Raw genomic sequence first — 24,534 nt, forward strand, 5'->3', positions numbered from 1 at the left:
GCAAAGGTGAATTCCTTGCTTTTATCGGTTTAATACTTCTAATGAGCACTCTTGAAAAACGATGTGAGCAGATACTGATTTAAAAATAAACAAACAAAAACATAGTTTATTGTGGTTTTGCATATATCCTGCTTCAAAATACATTATGGAATATACCAAAAAGTCTGTTCTTTTTGTTTGTTTTTATGTCACTGATGTTTCTTAATATGTGCTTTCAGTGGAGGAAGACACAGAGGAGAGCTCAAGATCTGGTAGAGAATCTGTGTCCACAGCAAGTGACCAGCCATCCCACTCGTTAGAGAGACACATGAATGGAAGCCAAGATAGAGGTGACAGAAAAAAAACTGGGAAGGAAAAGAAGAAAGATCGAGATAAAGAGAAGGATAAAATTAAGGCAAAGAAAGGAATGCTGAAAGGCTTAGGAGACATGTTCAGGTAGGTACTTTGCAATCAAATGTGGAATGACTTATGAAAAGAACTTTCTTTTTCTAATTAGTCATTGTATTGTAAATTCTTGCTGAGACCATATTTTACTATGCAAATCCATACACAATGTATATAGGCTGATCTCTCAATTTTTGAGCCTATGAGTGGTGTCATAAAAGGGAAGTGGCTCAGAATGGAAGAGAATGGGATGGCTGGCAGGCCAAAGGAAAAGGCAAAGGAAAAAGTAATTTTAAGCCACAGACTGCTTGGTTTTGAAAGAGTCTTTGGTGACATCTAAGTCATGCACATATCCTTTGACAACTCAAAGTATTTGGGGTTTTGTTTTAATTTTCTTTTTTAATACTGTACCCAAAGCTTATATGTTCGTGTTTTTCTAAACACAAATGAATGTTTTTCTTTGCTTTACTATTAAGACTATTGGTGTCATGGAGGCATGATGTGAAAGAGGTCAATCAGTCTGAGATTGAGAAAGAGTGTGCTCCTCTCAAGGAAGACAGAATCTAAAGTTGTGTGCTCTGAGAATGGGTCAGTGAAAGACCTGATTTACCAAACACTGAATTCTTTTTAAAGGAGTCATCTCTCCAGCAGACATAAGTGATCTGAAAGGAGCACACTGCTGAGGTACACCCTGCTGTTTGGGTAAATGTTGTAACATGACAAACATCTTTGATCACTTGGGGAAAGCAGTGAGAGAGCAAGAAAATCAGTCCTTCTTTTAGCTAGCTAGAGTAAATAAATATATTTGAAAGAAAAAACAATATTAAGACAAGGTTTGCTTTGTTATTTAATTTTAAAGTGAGGTACTGGTATTATTTTAAATATTTATTAATGATTCTGCTCTGAAAGCATGTAAGGGGAGCTTCAGTTAACTTTCATCCCATTACTTTCTTTATTCTGTAAAATATTGGTTTAATGTGTGTGGTAACTGGACAGGTTCTTGAGAATTGTTCTGTGACTGAGAATCATATTACAAGAGTAGTAAGTAGAAAAAGTTGTTAACTAAGAAAAAAATGTAGTTATTAGAAATTCTAGTTTTGCAATAGAAATCTGCTTTAGAAAACACTAAATAATCCCAGGCTGTGAGACAGTGTATGCCATAGAACCCAAGAAGAATTATGGGAGATAGTCCCACATGTCAGGTAGGAAGAGGGTCCTTCAGCCTGTGAGACCCATGGGGATGCCCTCATCCTCTGGATATTTGTCTGCCTCAATTGCAGCCTGGAGCAGAGAATTGCATCCCACTCTGGGAGAGCGTGGAACGCAGATGTGAAATACTGACTGTTTTGTTGGTTTTTTTTTTGCACTCTGTCATTTTTAAACAGCAGAAATGACAAATAAAATAGAGAAACAATATACATGATAAATTCTATTGGCTTTAAGTAGTAGCATCTTGGATATCTTGAGTGTTGTCTTGTGAGTTCAATCAGAAAGTGTTTACAGCATCTAGAAAGCTTGAGCAGCTCCATGGTCCAGACAAGGTAACCTTTTCTGTGTGCTTGATACAACACTTCTGAAATGTCTAATCTGGAAACAACACTAATTGGAGTGATAGGATGATCCAATGCTTTGTTGTTTGTTCTTCATAACACTCAACATTTTCTTGAGTTTTTTTCCTTCACTACCATTTCTGAGTGAACTTTACTTTTCAGTCTCCTCTTAATTAATGTGAGAGCACTGCTATCTGGATATAGCTGACTCCTCCTGGATCTGTAAATTAGCTTGCACCTTGTCAGCCCACACAAGAGAGGTGTTCCTGGCAAGCAAGAAAATGCTGATTGAGAGAATTAAGCATTATGTCTTGTTTCCACTTGGTGCTTGATTTGCTTTGTTGACAGGCTTCTCGATAATGTTTGAGAGATGGGCTTTGTTATGTCTGCAAAATAAGCTACTACTACTACTACCTATAACATGCTTTGTTTTTCTGTACATTTGTCATATATCATAGATATCAAGTAATCATTGAAAGAAGTTGTGTGATAGAAAATAATGATGACAGTAACATTTAAAATTCAAACCAGGATCAAAGCATAATTGGATGTTTTAGTCCTGTACAACATTGTGATTTCTTTGTAGTTCTTTTTCTTTTCTCTTTTTTCACTTTTTTCTTCCTTTTCTTTAAATCTGATCTTTAAATAATCTTTCTTCATTAGGTTGTATGGGCAAAACCACTTCGGGGATTAAATTTTTATTAACTGACACTTTATTCCAATGTCTGTATTTAACCAAAGGGCTTTTCATTGCCTATATGTAAACTGGCGTCTTATAAAGCAGAGCCTGTGTGATGTATAAAAATAAGTCTCCTTGTTCAACTAAAAACTTGGGATTTGCTACTGGAATCTTCATTAAACTCTACTGTGAGATGGAAAGTCCCACTAGAGAACCCTAGGTTACCTTTATCCTTCAGCATCTACTCATCATTTCCAAGAAATCCCTGAATGATTCAGATAAGACGTTAAAATCATAAGTAAATCCTCTAAACACCTCTGTTGTTTTACTGCTTGTATCAAACGTAGTAAAGAGGATTGACATAACCTTGGCAGAGAACTGCAAACTGAAAACTGTGGCTCTGACACACACAACTCCCATTATTTCCAGAGGACCTTTTTTGGCACTGGGCTGTGGACGGGCTGGAAGTTCACCCTTCTGACTGTGACATAAATCTGAGCATGTGTGTATTTGTTTTTTCAAATTGACATTTCAGGACACAACAGATTAGTTAATTATGCCATTTGGCTGAGTAGTCTCTTCATAGATAAAAATAGGACAGAAGTTAGCCTAGGAAAGTGTTGAGAAGAAATATTGGTCTATTGGAGGAGAGGCAGGTGCTGTAGTGCTTTGCTTTCACCTGAATCTACTTGTTTATCTGAGTAGTGGGATCATTCTTGTCTTAGCCTTTCAAGAGGATCATGTTCCAAATCCTGTGGCCTGTGAAATACTGTGCAGTTCCTCCTTCTCCTGGATGGCCACTGCCAGCTGAGCAAATAGGTTTTGGGAAGCTGATAGGAAGTTCTGCTAGTTTTTTGTTTCACTGCTGAGAAGTCTTCAGTGGATATATGTTTTGACATCAGAAGTTTATAAAAATCTGTATGCTTCTCCAAATGCAATATGAAATATGTTTACTCATTTTGAGTCTGGTCTTGTTTTTTTTTTAAATAGAGATTTTGTTTCTTGATAAAAATTATCCTGACAAAATCAATCAGTAGTTGAAGGAGTCATTGTAGTGCTACCTTAAGAGTCTTCACAGTTTCAAAGAGTGTGCCTGTAATTAGTGCTGGTAGATGTACAATAATTTAATGGGTCTCTGTGTTGTGTGATTCTTTGACATTCTTCTCCTGAGAGACAAAAATGGTATATGGCCTTTTTCCCCTTCCTTTTGCCCCTGTCATGTACAGAGTATTTTTATGAAAGTGGATCCCCTTAGGATATGAGAGAGGAAGATTTGAGATGTTATATTTGAAGGTTCTGGATGATGATGGTGATGAAATGACACGTCTGCTGTGATGCTGCTGATCCCTTATAATCCCTTTACTTAATTCATGATTCTTCCCAGTGCATGAGCTTGAATATAGTTGTTAGATGGGTGACTAGACTGATGATGTTAAATATGTCCAGCAAGTGGTCAGTCTCAGCAAAGGATATCTTTGAGGAAAAACATCTTTAGGAGGAAATGAACCTCCAAGATGTTGAGAATAATGAGGAGAAAGAAGCAGCTCTGAGTTTCCAAAGGCAGGAAAAGGAATAGTAGGGAGGCCAAGCTAGTTAGTCATGTCTTGCTGGAAATATCTAGGAACAGTCACTCACTGCCTGATAAAAAACCCAAACCTACTGAAACAATTGACCCCTCCATATGACTGGAGAAAAATGGCTTTGAAAATTCATATGGTATGTTTAGATTTATGTGGGGAGCAGATGATGAGAACAAAAGATGGGGAATATGACTTCTATCTTAACCTGGGGTTTAAGCAAGAAATATCTGCATCAGGTTTGGAGGTTATTTGTGGAATAGATGTAATGTAATTTGAAGCATCTGTGGATAAGTATGTTACATGAAGTAAATAAATTTTCTACCATAGGAAGTAATACCTGAGTCTCATATAAACATGACTTTTCAATGGAGAACATAAGCCCTGTGTATTGAGCTTCACAGAGCAAGACAATATGCTCAAAATTAATCATCTGCATAGGTGTTTTTTTGTATCAGAGGTTGCATATTTTAAGATGTGGCCTGTAAGGTTGATGTAGATGTAGAGTTATAATGTATGGTAACTGATCCTTAATTCCCATTTTAAGTGTTCTAGCATATAGGTGGGTAAATCAATGCACTGAATAACCAATGCAAATGTAATATTTCCAGATTAGCATTAAAATCTAATCCTAATTAGATTTAATTACATTTAAAATGATTACTAGGAGCCTTGCAGTGCTGTATCTTCCAGTTCTGTGAGAGGAAATAGATAATTCAGTTTGCAACCTTGTTTAGCTGAAATCAGATATACTGCTGGCTATTTTTCCCCCACACAGCTGTTTCCAAGGTGCACTGGACACGTCCAGATTTATAAACATACCATTTGTAGTTCTGAATTACACATTTCAACCACATTAGCTATCTGAGACCACTGACTAGGCATTTGGGAGAATAACCTACGTGGATTACTGTTACTTGTTACATGACTTCGTTGTATTGCCTATTCTGGTTTTCATTTAAGTTTTCTCGTGGTATTGTCTGTGAGGGGATGAAAAGCAACTCACAAAGGTTATACCAATGATTTAGAAATAACCTTTCTGTTTCATTTAATAGCGATCGTCAGACTTTTAACTAGGCACAATAACTAAAATATGTCAGAGTTGTGTAAAATACTGTTGAATTATATCCTAATCAGCAGGACTGGCAAATGCCTCAAACTTGATAAAATAAAATCTGTGGTCTGATTTCTATCATCCAGTAGCTTAAGAAGCAGCAATAATGACATTTTCCTTGGAAGCATGACTAATAGGACTTTGTATTGGTGAATGACACTTACTGATATATGGACTTAATAGAAAACATGGGAATGAGCTCTAAAAGTTAGAGGGCTTTTTCTTTAGTGCTCATGGAACAAAATGCCATAAATCTTGAGCCTTGGAACACAGAGGAGGAGGTTAGTGCTTAAATACCCGTCAGCTGCATCATTTCAAACTTGGAAGCTCATTGTGTGCACACTGAATTGTGCCTGGGTTTGCTAATGCTCATTTGAGAACGTTGCCGACAGCTTGTGGTGCTTGTGCTGAGACTTTCATCAGAAACGCTGAGCTGGGTCGTTGGTCAGGTAAATGGAATCTGGGGCCGTTTGTGCTCTGGTTTTTGCCTGCTGCTATTACAAGCCAGCTGGCACGACTGACATTAAGTCCACATCTGCTTCCCCCCTTCTGCCACCAGCTGGAAAATGCATGGCCTACTATAATCCTGAATGCAGGGTCTAAACAGGATATCCTTTCAAACTTAAGAGGAGGAGCACCGACCTCATCCTGTCTCCAAGCTGGGTACTGTTGATGCACCTTTTCTGTGCTCCTCTGGGTTACTTAATCCTGATCCATTTTCAAAGTTCGAGCTGGCCACTGGGACACACAGCATTACAAAGGCCTTTCAGATGAAATCAGCCATGCAGCAAATTGTCATCTTTGATGCAGACGATTACCCAGGACTCTTACAAGGATCTTTCAAAGCATTTTCATATTCTTCATTTCGTTCTTTCCAATTAAAACTAAATAAGGGACTGAAAAAGATAAGCTTGGTTGAAATAGCTTTTCTTTTTTGAAAAGTCAAGCCGTGCTCCTTCCTTTCCTTGTGCATTTCTTTTCCTTCCTGTTTCCTGCTGCTCAATGGAGGCAGTTGCTTTGAGGAGAGGTGTGTTTCATTGCCTGCAGCCCCAAGCACACTGGCTTTTGACTATGTCATTGGGGTGGGGGGTAGTGGAATGGCAAATTTATGATTCTAAACCAAACAAGTTCACATAAACTGTCAAGGATTTAAGGAATGCAGCTTCATTAAGTGGTTAGTAAACTCTATGACTTTTAAACGAAACACAGAAAGCAGTGGTATGCAATTGTGCAAGGGAGATTTGAAGTGGGAGATTAACATAATCGTATGTGGCTTTCTGGTTTGTCACTCTGACAGAAAGCAGGGCTTTGCGCTATGTGTTCTTAACACTGGATTTTCCCAGAGTAAATCTTAAACTTATAAATCTGATGGTGGTGTAGTGTACGGGGGTTTGTTTTGTTTTTTCTTTAATTTCAGTAGAATCAGGGCTCTTGTCTCTAACATCCAGAAGTAAGTGTCAGGATGACTTGTTACTAGAGATGAGTTCATAGTGGCTGCTAACATATTCTCCCAGTGTTCTTCCTTTGCTTGTCAGCGACTTTAAATAGAGAACCTTTGACACCTTCAGCACTGTCTTTGCCTGCAAAGCAAGTAAGGGAGGCAGGCAGGGTGACAGCTGAGCCCTCCACCATCCTGCCCAGCGTTCTGCACACTTCTCTTCCAGGCCTGCTGGATGAATATAGAACGCAAGTGTCAAGGATGACACCTTCTTTATAATCTCTGCAAAGCCAGCCTTTTCAGGGAAGAATTTGTTGACAGTTCAGAGATTCAAAGTCAATTTCAGTTTAAGCTCATATAGAAATAGGATTTTTTTCCTCCACCTCGTGTGATAATTGAAGACTAAACAGGCAGTGCGCTAGTCCATAACAAAGCTTCATAAATAAATACTGTCTTGAGACATGAAGTATTTGTTAGGTGAAAAGCTCTTATTAATGCCATTTGTTTTGTTATCTCTTGGAAAGGTTTTCTGGAGGTTTAATTTGCTACTGATAGCACCCGTACATTGGTATATATTGTGGATGCTGTAGATTATGTTTTTAAAGCAGAGTCATCTTTGAAAATCCTTTTTTAAAAACAGGAATAGGAATGTTGACTTAGAGGAAAATGAATGCAATTTAATATACCTTTGTATCTGGGATGACAGAGGTGGTTAAGTCATATTTTCTTAAGGTACTTAAGTTGGCAGCTGTGGGACAGCTGATCCTTTTCTAAAACGCAAAGCTTCAACTTACAACTGCATTTCAGTTTGCCGGAGCAATGATCTGTATTTGTTGTGTGTTGGCAGGCTGATGCCTCCTGTTCAGATGTTAACATGTCCTACTATTGTGCAAAGAAAGTAGCAAAGAAGTAGTTATTAAAGACATAATTATGCAGCCCTTCAGTGAAAATGGCAAAATGGGATTAAACCAGTGTATAATTTCTGGAATAGAATACACTGGCACAGAAATAGTTGGTAAACACCTGTGTTTTCCTGAATGTAGTAGGAAAATAGTAGGTAAAAGGCTTTCAGAGGCCTTATTTAGGCTTTTAAATTGTTACTTCAGGAAAAAACTAAGAGAAACATAAGTTTTGTAGAAAGAATAAGAGAGAAGGAAATATTAGAAACACAGCAACAATGAGATATAGAAATAGTATTTCCCTCACTTTGAATCTGTCCATGACTTCTGGAGAAAAAAAAATAAAAAATTAGGAGGAACTGAAGATATATTCAAAATACTGCATTCTTAGTGATTTGGGCAAGAAATGTTTTCTGCTTGGTTCAGCTCCTATCACAGCAGTCCAGCTTCAGCCTTTCATCAGCTGAGTGCCATGCCCAGTTTAGTGTCAGATATCTCCAAAGATGGAGAGTCAGCATTCTCTCTCAGCAGCCTGTTCCAATGCTTAACCACTCTCCTGGTGAAAAGTATTCGTCCTTGGTAAAATAGGAATAAGAGACACTGAATAATTGCTGGTACAAAAAATGTAAATGATCAGCATCAGAAATTATCTTTCTCATGAATCAAGAACATGTGGATGTACAATAAGATTTTAATGCAAAAAATTGACATTTTAAAGGACCTTTGTGATATGTTGTTACCCTCAGGGACTGCTGCCCTCACAAGACCCCACAAGTATTGGAAGTAACATGCCTGAGCCTGTATTTGAGACTCATGACATTCATGACATGCTAAGTGTTAAGGAAGAACTTATCTATAAAGTGGGGTTTTTTTTCCATTGTGCTTCCAAGCATCTTACTCTAAATTGTCTTGGACTAGCAACTATTTAGGATATTGAGCTGATTGGCTGATGTGGTAATAGTGTCTTACATGATCCACTGAGGTAGAAAAGTTGATTATTTTCTATGGAACTGAGGAAGAAACAGTTGACAGAAATCTTCCTTTCTACTATTTCATGCTACACCAGAAAATGCCACCTGTTTTATATTAAATACCTGAAATTAGCGTTGTATTAGTGCTGATATTTTTCATTTTCATCCCAAAGTACATACATCAAGCAAAACCTCAGGCATTTATAGTTCAGCCAGTCATAAAAGGAGGAAGGTCATGTTACTTTTGGAGGGGGAGAAAGGGTTATTTTTAATTCCACTCATGTTTGGTTGATTCCTTAGGATTTAATGTAAAAGTGTAAGAGTTTGGTCACCCAAGAGTTAAATGATACCCAGGAAGTCCCTGTATCCCAGTAATTTGACACTGAGCAGTAGTGGCTCCCAAGGGTGGGATACCAGAACTGGGTGACCATATACAGTTCTTCCCAGGTCTGTCTTCCAGACCTTCAGTGATTGGTAGCTCGGGGTTTTTTTGAGACAGTGCCTTTGTGCTCAAGTACAAAATACAATGTGTGTGCTTATTCTCTTCTGGGCCATTTGTCCTGTTACTGATAATTATAAAATACTATAAAATTCGAAGTATTCCATATACAAAAATGTCTTTTAGAGATTGTGTAGATGACTTTTGCATCAAGGAGCTGCTTTTGCATTTCAAGTGTGCAGATCTGATTGCAGTGCACCACAATAGATCTGACTCATTATGTCAGCATTTTATGGCACTGAGGTAAGCATGTTTACAAAGTTGCAGTAAACTTTCTTGATGTGCAGTAACATTTCAGTAGTTAATGTAGTGTTCCACTGTGTATTAAATTTTACCACTTCTGCGCAAACTTACAATAAGCAGAAGTGCAAGAAAGGGCTGTAGATGTTTATAAAATAGACTCTGCTGGAATGAATTCAAGAACTAGTTTTACAGTATATGTTTGGTCTAGATGATGATATGGTTAACAGTAAATTTTGAAATGTTTGCTTTTGCAGAAGATAAATTCTTAGTTTCTACAAATGTTAACACTTTTTCAGGACTTTGTTGCTATCAGTCTTGTAGCTCCTAGTCCAAAAAGAAAAAAGAAGATAGTATTGTTTCATGAAACTACTTTGTGAACTTGGCTAATTTCAATAAATATAACAGCATACTACTAATGTGGCTGTTTTAAGCATTTGTGTTTTATGTTGAAAGTATGTTGGAAATACTGAATTGGTAGAGAAATTCTCTATTATAAACAATTAGTTCTGTCAGTGTTAACTGACTATTAACTTCATAGATTTAGCTTTGTCAAGGACATCTCCTTATTTAGTCCTAATGTTTATTGTGCTTGCAATACAAAAAATCCCTGCAGTTTGCAAGCTGCTTAAAATTTTAAGAGGAACTATTTTCTCATTTTAAAAATAGGATAGTACCTGGTCCATGCTGGTGTTTCCAGGGGTTTTGATGTCATGTGGTGTTTCCCCTATTGTATAAATATGAAATATATATTTGCTAAAACCATGTGCTAGAGCTCCCAGATACTGGTATTGGGTTTAGTTTGTAGGTGGATGAATGCTGGATAGATGAATCACTGAAAATGTATGTGGTTTCCTTTTTCATGCTATGCTGTTAAAAGTAGTGCTTGGTAAAAAGATGTCTAATCAGTGACAAATTTTATAGATTAGCTTTAAAAGATCTGAAAAAGAAGGTTAAATAACAAAAATGCATCTAGAGTCATGTCTTTATCAGCAATTTTGAGTATCACAATAATAAAAGTAGTATATTTTTGTACCAATTGAAAGTGCCTCTAGCATATTCAACACCAGGTGTGTTTAGTATGCAAGCTGAACTGCTATTACACCTTTCAACAGCAGCATACCACAAATAAATCTCAAATATTTCACAATGTTTTTATAGATGCTATCGTTGTCTTTAACACATATTGCTAAAATCCTGAAATTCGGACCACAACATGCTGGCACAAGCAGGAGTTTCAGATGTAGTGTGACAATTAAAGTATTTCTTTTCTCTGATGTTACTGAGCAGGTAATGATACCAACAATATTATAATCTGAAACCATTAGGAGTCCTAGTATCATCTGTAGAGCTCCAAATACTGTGCCAGTTCTATTTCCCTTTTATAACTCTGAAGGAAGAAAACTGCTTGTATAAGTTAAAGAAAATACTGAAGAATCAGTGCCATTTTAATTGTTGGGGTTTTTTTCAAGATTTAATTTAGGCTATATATTTGGAAGAAATAGTGAAATGGCAGTGATAATTGTTATATACTGTGTGCAGCACTGAGTGTGAGCAGTGCTGTTATCATTTGAAGAAGAACATCTCAAGAGCCAGATATCTTTGAAGTCAAGTCTGGGTTTATTTTAAACATCATCTGTCTGGCTTTCTAAGTAAATACAGGCCTAGTCATTTGCTTCTTTTAGTGCCTGAGAAATGAGAACAAAAATGTCAGGCTGGTCCAGGTCTGAGATTTTCTGTGCTAGGAGTTTATTTATATGGTGGCTGGAACAAAAAAAAAACCCAAACAAAAATAACCCAAACCAACCAACCAAACAAAAAACCAAAAAAAACCCAACCAAACAAAACTAACAGAAAAACCCCAAAAATCTCAACACAAAAAACACCACCAACTCCCCGCCCCCCAAACAAACAAACAAAAAAACCCCAACCCAACTCACCACCCCACATCTCTTGCCTGTAATTACTTCTGAGCAAGCCCTGCTTTGTACATCCTTTGAATCTGAAAAAATCTCAGCTCCCAGCTTGGCCCTAAAATAATGAGCAGTGTACATCACAATTGATATAGTTATTTCAACTGCAGTTACCATGAAGACAACTCAAGCTCTGACTACTGGCAGCTACAGGATGCCAGGCATCTCCAGGGCTCCAGGTAGCTCTGGGCAAGCCCTGGAAGCAGCTGCTGCAGGGACTTTCTGTCAGACTGCTGTCCCAGCAATGATTCACCTGAGTCTTATTGCATCTGCTCCAGAGATGGTTTGTTCAGGTGCTGCTGCTGCAGTGCAAAGTCTTGCTCTTCATTTTCCACCCAGAAGATACAGCATGTGTAAATGAAATTTTCCTGCTGCAGGGCAGAATATCAGCTGATAGAAGAGACAGAGGTATGTGAAGCCAACAGTGACATATTAATATTTATTACCCAGAGCCTTGGTTCAGGCTAAGTCCCTGTGCCATAGCCCTGTCTTTGTATCAAACTTTCAAAATGTGCTTGTTATTTTTTGCTCTCTACTTTTTATGGTAGTGTAGATTCATAGAATAACAAAATGTTATGAGTTGGAACTTAAAGACCATCTAACCCCTGCTGGGTGGAGATATCTTCCACTAGATCAGGTTGCTCAAATCCCATCCAACCTGGTATTGAACACTTCAAGGACACTTAAATTAGTTGTGTACCTTGTAAAGGTGTCCTGTTGGCATTATTAATTTGGTTACAGAATTAAACGTTATTTTTTAGCTACAAGGAGACTTTGGTAGCACTGTGAAACCCAGAATGAGACAGGAGACTCTAAAGTGTAACCTACTGCCATCAGCACTGGGGTGCTACAGCTTAGTGAGGAGAATTGCTTTTTGGTGTTGTAGGCATCCTCTGAGCAGAGAATGACAGCTTCACACTTGTCTGGTTTTAGGAATATTTTGTTTAGACTTGTCTCACAGATCCTACAGTGTTGGCTGTGGTCTTCTGCTGGAAATTGTTTGTGACTTCTCTACCTCCTGTAAGTGTAAATATGTGAATGAGGCTAAAGATAAAGAGACATCACCTATTGCTTAATTTATCCTGCAGAGGTTATTTTCCAGGAGGTGTATATCAACAAATATCTCTAGTAACTGATAGAAAAAGTACTGAATGATGTATTAAGAATTCTAGGTAATGAGATCTGTAGGGAAAATTCAATCTTTGGAATTTTCCAGGTGAACTGCAACTAGTTTGATTAACTTTTTCTCTGTCTGTGTTAACTTTTGCTGATTTTATACAGTGTAATTGCATGACTGCAAGACTTAAGTTCTTGGAGTGATACTACTGCAATTCTAACTAGCTTGTGTATTATATTTCTGTCCTAATTTCACTGCTGTTGCATGTGCTTAGTGAGCATTTTTAGTGATTTTCATGTTGTAGCTCATATTTACCTAAGGCAGGCCTATTAAGCAAAGCATTTTGGTTGTAAAATGGAGCCGTGATGCCTCTTAGTATTACTGAGGTTTGTTTTTTTTTTTCATTTTCTGGCGAAAAGTCTTGAAGCAAATTTCTCTTGCAACTTTTTCTTTTTATTCTCTTTTTCTTTAGCCATCTCTTGAGTGCCAGTAAAATGGGTGGGTTTTTATGTTTCATTAGCATTTCTCATAAGGTCTGCCTTTAGACCAATACCCATTTTCTAAATTGTACTTCTGTAGGGTTGTGAAAAATCATGGTAACCAGATGCAGTATTTGTCTCTGGCCTGGAAAAGTGTTAGATCTAACAAAAGAAGCTAATAAAAATGTTCAAATTGACCCTTCTCATCATTTGGACTTCTTGGAGCTCAATCAATCACTCATTATTATCAGAGTTATTCACACAGAGGCAGAAGTGCTAGTGTTTCTCATAATCAGCCCTTGAGCCAGACATAATTTGCAATTTGAAGTATTGTATTTGGAAACAATAATGCATTAAAATGAACAGAGCAGGAATTAGAAGTATAGTTGTGGAGAGAACACATTGCTGAGTAGCCATGTTTTAAATACTGTCTCTAAGGATCCTTAGTGGACACCAGTGATTAGAGGCATACAATGTAGTATTGTTTGTACCTAAATGGGTCCACAATTTTTAAACTCCTCTGTGGAGCGTGACAAATGCAGCAGCAGAGGTTGCCCACCTTGCTGTGTGGCTGCAGGGCAGCTGTGGCAGGTGGGGACTGCTGGGGAAGATGCTGTCCCCTGCTTGGCACAGTGTGAGCCAGAGAGGGGGAGCTGAACATGGCACCTCCTGGGATGTAGGATTTTACTTCTTCACAGAAAAATACCTTATGTTATAGGAGAATGACTACATTGTACTTTAGATTGTCAGGAATTTGTTAATAGTGGCTGCAGTCGATGCTGAGAATTTGGGAATATTTCGTTATCCCTATGCATGCTGTTATGTATTGCTAAGTAGAGAGCTGTATGTGTGCTTTTATGTATGGAGTCTGTGAGTTAGCATACTGCAGGCCTCACTCAGGCTTTTTCAGGAGCCTGCTCTTTACTCTGCAAGTGAGGCTTTATTTCGTTTTTTGCAATTTGTATTTACAGTCTTTCACTTCCTGTTTAGTATCTTACTGCTCAGTACTGCATTTTATAACAGGGCACTGCAGTCTGGAAGGGCACATTCTGTGTGAGAGGGGTGACAGTAGAATTTCTAAGTACATTAAATCACAGTGTAAAAGGATATGTTGTAGATTGAGATTATATTGTTATAAAATATATAATTAGAATATATATTTTTAATAAAAAGGCTGAATTAGCTTGGCTGGGTCACATGTATGAGCTACTTTCTTCAATGACAAGTAGCACACAGTGTATCAAACTTAAGCTTGGGGCAAGCAACTGTGGTCCATAACTACTCTCTTTTTTGAATATATACACAGCATTAAAGAGCTTTGGTCACAAACTTTAAAATGCTTAGACTGTTATGAAATATCCATTAAAATGTCATGTACTACTTCTGTGGTTGCTCCCATCATTGATGACTATTAACAAAATTGTACCTAAGCAGAAGATTCTTTTGATATTCCTGGCTCCTTCAAGGATGCCACAATCCCCAGTTTAACATGTTTTGTCCGACCACCATGAATATGAATTATTTATGGTGACTTTTACTATGTTGTGATATTCCTTAGTGAATAGATTTGGACATCTCTGCAGTCTTGCTGCTGTCTTTCCAATGCATCATTGTAAAAATTTTCATACTTTCTCTGAACTTCTCAGCTTGCTTTTCAACTACAGTAGCTTGAAGTAGTTCTTAGGGCTTTTTTCTGATTTCTTGTACTTGATCTATTTGTTTATTTATTTATTAGAGCTATCCATGGCTCCAGCTAGCTTCAGGCAATCATGAGTATCAATGCAAGAAGATTATTTTCTGTTTAGAAATTTGGACCCAGATGGTCTTTCCATAAAAGAAATCTGTTTTTAAAAGTTCCACCATTTTATGCTGGAAGTAAATATTACGAATGCTTAAGTTGTGAAAAGAGAGCAACTTGGTGTGAATAATAGTCTGCCTGTTGTGTCATGCCTTTCAGGAAATGTTATCAAAACTGTTTATGAAAATAATTGAATGAAACCTCATGACATGTCTCTAGTTTGGCATCATACCCATTTTCTTCGAAGTTGGGATAATGGCTCACAAAGGCAGATTACGTTTCACTGGCTGGAAGCAGTTATGGATCACATGTTGTTTCCTCTTCTTTCCAGGAAGTTGTTGTGGGAATCTCCAGTGCTGCTGTACATGAAGTGTTGCCATATATGCTCTGTCCTGTCTGTTCTTTTTGAGTAAACTCAGTTTGGTGAGATGTACTAGAACCCCCTTGTAGGGGGTTGAAAAGAGATTTTTTTAATGTTTGGAAATTGATACAGAGTCTGCTGGGAGAAAATGTGTGAATAGAACACAGAAGACCTTCACATGCTTTACAGTATTCAGCCCCAAGGTGGGCCCTTCCAAGGGCTGATATTTTGCAGTAATAGCCACTTTGGTTCTAGTGCTTTAAATTTCTGTGTTTGTGGCTAAGCATGTGAGTTTCTTTATTGCTTGAAGGCAAACATCACTGGCCTGAAGAGATACAGATGTACCTTTTTAGAGTATTCTTCATTTTCATGAGTAACCTATGACCTTTTGTAACGTGCCTTTCTTGGTTTGTGACAGCAGACTTCTCCAAGAATCCTCCTGGCAGGGGTCCTCTACTGAATGTTGCACCAGGAGGAATGCTGCTTTATCAGTTTTAACATAGGCAAGGAAATCCATGGAAAATGAAGTTATCAATGTATGTTTTAATTATGCCTGCAAGCTCCTGCATCAAGGTGCCTGCACATCAGTGCTTTTGTGTCATCTCAGGACAGTGCTGCTGCTGAGTCATTCCAGCAGTCATTCCACTCCCTCTGAACAAGTAGAATTTGATCTACTAATTAGATTAGTAACATGTGATAACAGGCTATTTCTAGAAATCCACTGCCAATAGGTAAATGTTTGCACTTAAAAACATGCTCTTAGAAATAGCCCTTGCACAATTTTGCTTGGAATGGAAGACTTCTAAACCTTCAGGTCATCACCAAAGAGGGCGGCTTTTGTTTGTGTGCTATGTTAAATCCTTGTTTTTGTTTTTTGTTTTTTTTTTTTTTTTTTGAGCAACAGAATGATTTTGTGTGTCCCAATAATGTGTTGCAATATAAATCTTATGATTTTGCTGATACAGCAGGGGGAAAAAGAAATCATTGCAAAATCATTCAAGCAATGTTTAGGTTATGTGTGTCTCTGTGTGTTTGCTACTAGAGGTAAAAGAGCATGCCTTGAAGCTAGAAAACTGACAAAATAGCTCAAGACACTTACCAATTGTTAATTTTTAATGATGGTCTTTTTCCTATTAAGGAACATAATGCTACTGAACTTCTGTCTCAATCAATTTTTGTGTTTTTTTCATTAATCAACTAATGCATGTTTCTTCTGTAGCTCTTTATTCTAATGAAATATGTGGATGATTTGGCAGACGACAATGATCTCATCAGTAACGCACCAGAGTAAAATCCATTTAGCAGATTACGTGTACATTATTTTTGTTGTATCTAGGATGCTGATATATAATATTTTAAACTGAATCTATTTTTGAGATAGCTTGTAAATGTGGATATTCTGTTGTTACTCATGCATCCTTCTTGCTTCACTTGTCCTATTTATGCAAAATAATTTACATGTTCTTTATGTCTACATGTGAACTTTATGTACATTTCACTTTTTTTAAAATATATATGGCAGCATGCTGTAGCTTGAGCCTGCTCTTTAAATGTTCCGCTATGCTGTCTTCTCTGTTGAGCCTCATACTGTTCAGTTGCTCTGATTCACTGGCCCAAAGCCACAGAAGGTACTTGTTAGTCAGTGCCTCTCTGTTCAGTGTGACAGACTTTGGATTAGGTCACCTCCTGGTTGCTGACAGTCATTCAAGCAAGTAAGCTTGAAAGTGAGCCAGCTGACAGAGAGGTTTGGGTATTCATTTTACTTTGATTAGATTATCCAAAGTTCATGAGATTTCCTATTTGAGGGTCAAGCTTACAGCATACAGGTCTGTGTTCTCATCTTTTTATTAATAATAATGTCACAAACCGGTTTCACGGGGTCTGAGGATGGTCCTTTCCTCTGCTGTGACTTGGCTGTAACGTACTAGAGATCACACATTTAAAAGATGGTCCCCTTACAATTTTTAATTTTTTCACTTACTCTGATTCCTGTTGTTGGCTGAATTTGAGGATTAAGTCTGTGGATCTGTGAATATGACTTTGAGCATTTACACTTATCTTGAAACTTTCTCCAATCCTTAATGTAAAAGGAGAATTAAGAAGATATAAATTAAGTAGAAGTCTGGAGTATCTTGGCAATTAGAGTGAATAAGATTTCAGCTGCTCTCTTTCATCAATTTCTCACACTCTTGGACAGATGGGGTATTTTTAATTTACAACCTGTATTTCAATTAGTCATAGAAGTTTTTTCTTTGCTTGTGCAGCTACAGAATAAAATTAAACTACTTTTTAGCTATACTTTTCATAACAGGGTTTAAATGAGAGAGCTACTGAATAAACAAGCTCTTACATGAAGTAAACATTGTTAGTATTATGAAGAGATTGTTCCATAACCATACAGTTTGTGTTCTCAAAGAAGTATTAACCTATATCTGTGAAAGGATATTTATGAACAGAATGGTAATTTTTTTATTACTTGGCATTTGGAGGAAAATGTGCACTTTTCTTTTTTTCTTTTATTTTCTACTCTGAGTAATAATAATAATAATAATAATAATAATAATAATAATCTGTGCTCTGCTTCTAAGAATTGAGATAGAGGGAAATGGTGCCCACAGGTCAGTGTTGTGCTTCTGTAGCTGCAGGTGCTTCAGAGTAGCTGGTATAGCTCAAGCTTTAGCAACAGAACTGTTTTCTTCATGAATATGGTAACTTGGGGAGGCAGTAGTGTGTGTAATTTGATTGCACGTCATGTAGTAGCTTGTGTCTGTGCATTGTATCTTGTGCAGTGGTTTAGGCTGGGCTTTTATAGCTCACAGTCAAATTGTTGGCACCAAACATTGCAAAAGAAAAGAGCTTCGGATTAGATTCTCAAGACTGTGTGAACACCAGTGCCACAGATGCTCCTTTTCTATGTGTTTTTGGGTTTTAATCCCAAAATTAGTAGTTTCTACCTTTGCTTTTAAGCACTGTCCTCCTTTCCACTAATGCAAGGAGGATTGCTGTGCACAGATGCTGATCGATGGAGTTTTCATGTCTGTATCAGAAGAAAAGTTGTCATTTCATTTGCATTTGTAAGAGCTGCACCAAGTATCCCAGCAGCCAGCCCCCAGCAGTGAGAATGAGACCATCTCAGGTTCAGACAAGCGCCTGAAAATCACCAAGTGCTTGAGGCACTCTCTAACCAGCTGCACACAGCAGAGAACTGCTCCTGTGTCTGGGGAGGGAGCAGCGAGGGCTGGGATCACAGCACTTGTGTCCTCAAGGCCTTGCAAAAATCTACAGTCTCTCTGACACAGCACAAATGGATGGTGATTTCTGCTTTACAAGGGAGATATCTTTGATTGCACTTCACAAGTTTCAGTCTTAGGCTGTTCTCAGTAAATGAGCAGTCGCTTCAGTGGGAGAACTTATTATGTGGCTGTGCCAGGTCTTTCAGTATATGGATTATGGAAAAAATAGCATGGGAAGCAGTAAGGTTCCAAATTTGCCCTGGGGCATGTATGTGACATATATCCTAATTCCATCACTCCTTCCTTTTGAGTACCTGAGTAGTAGAGGGGTAAGATTCACAGTGATTCAAGTCAGGTGGCTTCCAGGGAAGGTGTCAAACACAATGTTCATGGGGCAAGTCGGGGACTAGATGAGCTGCACTTGTAAGAAGGTGAAGCTTTCACATAGCTTTCATCATTTGCATTGAGCCAATGCATTCACTTCAGGGCGTTGTAGATACCAGGACTAATTCTGGGGATCTCATCCAGACTTTTGACTCACAGAACTAAACAAGGGCCACCAAACAGCAGCAGAAAGGGCTTTATCTCTGGCTGTGGAGACAGTGCACAGTAACTGTGGGATGTGTATTTAGTGTTTTTGAAGGTATATTGCATAGACTGCTTGAATTTCAGTGGTGTGACTAGTCTTATTTCTAAGTTTCCTGTTTTGGTTAATATTTGAATAGGAATAGGAAACAGGAATAGGAAACATCATTTAAATGAGTAGGAAACATCTACCTGAAGAAATTAGGACAGGTGATTTTCAATAGCTTGACACCAGTGTAGTAGTCACACCACAGTACAGCTGACAGAGTTTTAACAGCTGGCTTTAATGGTGTGCTTTAGCATTGCTGGATGTTGCATTTCTGTAGTTAAACTTAGCTTGAATATGACTGTTAAATAAATAATTTATAAATGTCTGCTATAAATTTGGTGGAGAGGATGCTGATTTGGTCTGTGGGTTTCATTATGACTGTAAATCATACTTCATGAAGCAAACGCTTTTAATAGAAGTAAATAACAAACACATTTATTGCTAGCAAGAGTAATCTTACCAAAGACTGTAGAATGATGTTTGTAGTGGGGAGTGTTGACTGCCCCATCAGAAATAAAGGAGGTGTTGTGGGGGTGTACAAATGTATCTCCATCACAATTTCTTTCAGCACCTTCCTCAAGTGCTTGGTGGCTCTCTCAGCATCTTCTTGAGATGCTATCTTAGCATCTTCTCAAAGCTTTGTGATTGTTAAGCCACAGTTAATGCAACGGTGCATTGTGCTAGAAACAGGAAGCCACAATCAGGGAGGGGGGATGATGGTGCTTGTTTTTCTGAGTTGTTTTACACTATCCCAGTGTAGGGACAGTGCAGTTAATGTTGCTGAACTTGTTACAGGCAGTGGTGATTATGGCAGATAGATCACTTCTGCGGGTGACAAAGTCCAGAGAAGGCACCTGTGCAAGACCACCATGGTTCATACTCTGCCAGGCTGTCCACTGCTGGGATGACCACTGAGCTTGTCAGAGATGGGCACTGGGAAGTCTCCAGTCAGAGTGGGAACAATATGACCACCCTCTGAACTGCCTGGGAAAGAACCAGAGCTGTCTTCCAGAGAATTTTAGCAGGATGGTCCTCGGGGGCAGAAGGAACATTGATTCCTGGATGACTGGAAGAAAACCCTGAAAGAGAAGAAGGGTTGTTGCCACAACTTGCTCATGACTCTAAGCAAACTGAGCCCTGGTGCTGCTCCAAGTGCTCCATGTGTGGTGCCCAGCTCTGCCTCTGTGGGAATGCACATGAACTCTGTGTGCTCTGGACTTGTGTGGTTGGATCTACAAATTCAAACCTGAACTCTGCTAGGTTTGCATTACATGTTAACATTAGAAATTCTCTCCTCACAATCATGCAGCCTGACCAGACATTTACTAGATTGCTTACAAGGATTGTTAGAAATTTCCTGTGTACTTTATTTTTTTAATAAGGTATTGATTTCACTATATATCTGTTCATACTTGCAATGACTTGATTTATGGTGGCAGAAATTCTGTTTTGCTGCCAAAACCTAATGGGCAATAACTAATTCAATTTTTTTCTTTCTCCCCCTCCATTTTTTTTAAACGATTTTTTTTTCAAAAATAAACTGGTTACTCCAGAATTTGATTCCTTTGCTTTGCCTGACATTTTAAATGGGTTAAGGAAGGACAGGAGACTGAAGCAAATGTGAGCATCCCAGAGATGCTGTGCTAGAGTGCCACATATGTTGCTTGTCTCCTCACAGCTCTGCATGTTCTGTCAGTCAGACCCATGCTGCCACCTCAGGCACTCTCTGTGTATCAGGGTGGAGTGGCTCACTTCCACTGTTTTTCTGCCAAAACTCCTCTCTGGAATAGAGGCTTTAGGACTATTTTAAATTAAACAATCTCTTTTGTCTGGTGTGCAACATCCAGAACGTGATTTGAAACTCTCATGTGTAATATATGTAAATGCTTTGTATAATGGTTTTGATTACTCTCTAATAAATATGTGGATGTTTTAAAAGATACATGTTGGTGTTTTGAATTTAAGTATGTCAGTTTTACATACAACATTATAGAATCAGAGATTTTAATTTTACACCCTATTTTGCATTTCTTAACCCCATCATGTCCTCTGCCTATCCCCTTTCAGGTGATTATTAACAAACAGTTTTAGTTTTCAGATGCCTGAATTACTTTGGAAATGAGCAATCCATGTGGAGAATGGGCACATCCTTTAAATTTTATGTACATGCTCCTATGCTGTATTTTTGTTTTTTTGGTTTTAAAGAGCTGCCCTAAGAGCCAGAGACACAATTACACAATATAAATAATATTTCTTGATTGAATGGCCAGAAATTAATCATTCTGCAGGGTGGCTGCATGGCGTGTCTTCAACCCACACAATGGCGTTGTTCTAGAATCAAGAGGAATAAATGGGAAAAAATTATAAATGCCTGGTGTGCTCTAAATATTTTAAAGAAGGAAGCTTTAAGAACTCTGTGGTTTATTTCACTGTCCATGAGTATTTGTGGTGTCCATTGCTAGACATGTTTGATTGCAAGTCTCAGTGCTTTAATTTCACTTTTCATGTGAACCTGAGTGTGAAGTGCCACAGTGTCAGTCAGCTCTCAGATAAACATTCGGTATAACAAAAGTAAAATTCTTGCTGCTTTTGGTTTGATAAATGATGCCACATTTAATTGGTATATATACTGTTTAACGGATATGTGTTAGCCCTTCTGCCTTAAATAGAAATTTTAATCTAAAGTTTAGATCTATTTAAAGGTTATATTAAACTGTTTGTTTGGTTCACTCTATATGAAAGTCACTCCTTCCAGAATAGGTCACAAATGTCTTGAGAAATATGAATAATTTTGTCCTAATAATAACTGAGTATCTCAAATGCCAAATTCTTCACTCCCTTAAAGTTTAAAGAAAACAGTGGAATGTGCAAATATGGGAGAAACCTAATATATTTGAAATGCAGCCTGTAGAGGGGAGGAGATGTGAAGAGGGCAAACTCTGGGTTGGCAGCACCCATCTCTGTCTAGGGCAGCTCAGACAGCTCCATCCCTCCACTCATCCTCCCACACTGGAACACCACTGGGGAAAGAGTCATGAGTAATAAAGTTTAAATAAGAACCCCTGGTGCTGAAAAAGAATACACTGACAATTTTGAATGGCATCTTCTGTGTGGTGAAATGCCCTTGCAGAGTGTGGGGGGCGGTGCTGCCCTGGGAGCTGTTGAACCTGCAGCTCCCTCTCTCCTCACATTCACCTTGGGAAGCCTTAATGCAAAGCTGAGCTGAGTGCTTGGGCAGAGATAGTGTTCTAAAACATTGCTTGGCTGTTTAAGAATAGCTGCCCAAAAACCCTGACATAAAAGGGAAATGTGGTCCAAATATTATTTTTTTGTTTGTTCTGTTCTTCAGTGAGGAATTCTATAAACTCTTAAGAGGAGTGAAATGAAAATAAAAAAACTTGTGTAAAAAAAACCCCAACAGCCTGAAAATACTAAAGCAGCCTGACAATACTAAAAATTGAGATTCTGAAGTCTTTGCTCTTTCCCTTCCTGGTTTCCCAGCAGTCCCTCTTGGAGAACTCTGTCATGGAAGAAGGAAAATACAGTTTTGTTCATGTCGCAAGTTAGATTCTTTTTTTGTGTGTTATTAACAGGTTTGGCAAACATCGCAAAGATGACAAGAGTGAGAAAACTGGTAAAATAAAAGTGCAGGAAGCTCTTACTTCAGAAGAGGAGAGAATACGAATGAAGCAAGAACAGGAGAGGTAGACTTCAGTATTTGCTTAAACCTTGATAGAGAGAGTTTGTTTTTTAAATTAAATAACAAGTTCAATTTTCACTGATGAAATTTTCCACATGTTGATATGTTTATATACTTTAAATAACAAGACAAAGCTGGATTTATTTTGGACATTAGCATGAACAGCTCCTTTGGCTGTTTTAAGCATCTTTTATAGACACAGAGCTCCTTTCTTACTGAGGTGACTGAAGTAATAAAATGTAATGCTTGCTCTATATATTCTATAACTGATTTTATTGACATTTTCAGAAAACAAATATTTATATAGAATGAAGTATGTTTTGTATTTTTCTTCAGAATTTTGCATATATAGATTTTTCACTGATAAATTTAGGAGAAACTTAAAAATTATACTTACCAGTATATTTGTCACTGGAGTTCAGTCTATTTATATGTCATGCAGTCTGTTTATGGAATGATATGTATATTAAACTGCTAATTGAAAAATGAGTGGTGAGTACCTCTATTTTTCCTTGTCAGCTTCCCTTAACATAAAAAAACTATATAATATGTATGTTATATGCTCTTCTCAATATTTCCAGTCCGCTTTTCATCCTGTCTCTTGTAGTCCTAGATATTTGGGCCTAGACTCTGGTGTCTCAGATAAATTTAGTCAAAATTTTGAAAAGCTTAGATTATCAGTTAACTTATACTGGGAGATGTGAGTGGAGAGACAACCTCTTTGAGTAGACATCACTTCAGTAAGGAGACAAACTTCACAAAATTTGATTGCTGAATGATAAATAGATTCAGACACATTTAGCAGTGAAAGTGAACTGTGCACTAGAATTATTTATCTAAAAATCATGCTATAGCTCAGCCATGAATTTAGGATTGATACAGAAACTCTGGAGGGAAATTTTCTTGTCCTTGTAGAGGAGATATAATTAATTAGTCATAATTATCTCTTTAACTGTCATCTCTATGCAACTTGGTCTTCTGCAAATAAGAATAAAAGTTCATGAATGGTGGCTTCATCATTAACAGCTTAATGGAATAGAGAGCCACTGTAACTCTTCTGTAGACTCCTCAGTTATACCTAAAATAGTTTGCTTTCAGTTCTTTTAGGGTTGAGTGATTTACAGTAAGGGCAGGCTGGGGGTGTGTGTTTATTGGTTTAACTTGTTAAACTCCAGAAACTTTATCATTTGTGACCATCTGTTTAGATTACATTGTGGGAATTTTTTTACTCTTTAGCAGATATACGATCATAAATTGATGTAAAAATTTATTCTTGTCTTTGTCCATCCATTCTGATTATAGAAACTGGCTGGATTACAGTGCCTGGATGTTTTTTGCTAGTCTGATTGGTTTTTATTTTCTCTTTTTTAACAAAAGTGAGGCAGGGTCATTAAAGTTCCTGTTTTTAAAAGTAAAGTGCTTGGAGATTAAATGGTAAAGAGGAAGGCTGGAATTCAACGATATAAGTGATGAGGATGTTTGTGCTGCCAACTTCCCTTCTCATGGATAGAGCAGCCACAGAGCTCATGGCAGGGGTGCAGAGCCATGGAAAGCTGCCTCGGGTGCTGTGCCCAGCTCAGGGCAGGGGATGGTTGGCCAGACAAGCACCACACTGTGCTCTGGCTTCACACACTGCTGAGCCTCAGCTGGCCCTGAGGGTTTCTTTGTAACATTAGGTCCCCAGAAAACCAGCCGTATACATTTATAAAAAGAAGAAAGACTTGACGCTTGAGTTAGTAACGTTTTCTCTCTCTTCATTCTCTCTGTCTCTCTGTGTCTCTCTGTCTCTCTCAGTAAGAATGGTCAGAGTATAGACTGTCCATGTGATGATGTAAGAGAGGTTGCAATAGTCACGCTGGGTACCAAGGTAGAATTATGAAATTATTTG

The 24,534-nt window shown here is 37.9% G+C and overlaps 1 protein-coding gene across 12 annotated transcripts in view; it reads left to right on the plus strand.

Moving 5' to 3' along the window:
• Nucleotides 1-24,534, plus strand: part of PARD3 (par-3 family cell polarity regulator) — a 444,272-nt gene that overhangs the window by 305,742 nt on the left and 113,996 nt on the right. For 8 of the 12 annotated variants that reach the window (XM_083880509.1, XM_083880504.1, XM_083880508.1 and 5 more), the window contains 2 exons: nt 219-435; nt 22,540-22,650. In XM_083880509.1, coding sequence (XP_083736635.1) covers nt 219-435; nt 22,540-22,650 — 328 coding nt within the window. The remainder of the gene's footprint in view (nt 1-218; nt 436-22,539; nt 22,651-24,534) is intronic. The other 4 variants (XM_083880512.1, XM_083880506.1, XM_083880515.1 and 1 more) reach the window with 1 other exon arrangement.

This window comes from Zosterops lateralis (genome assembly GCF_965231275.1).
Source record: "Zosterops lateralis genome assembly, chromosome: 1".
Classification (NCBI taxonomy): Eukaryota; Metazoa; Chordata; class Aves; order Passeriformes; family Zosteropidae; genus Zosterops; species Zosterops lateralis.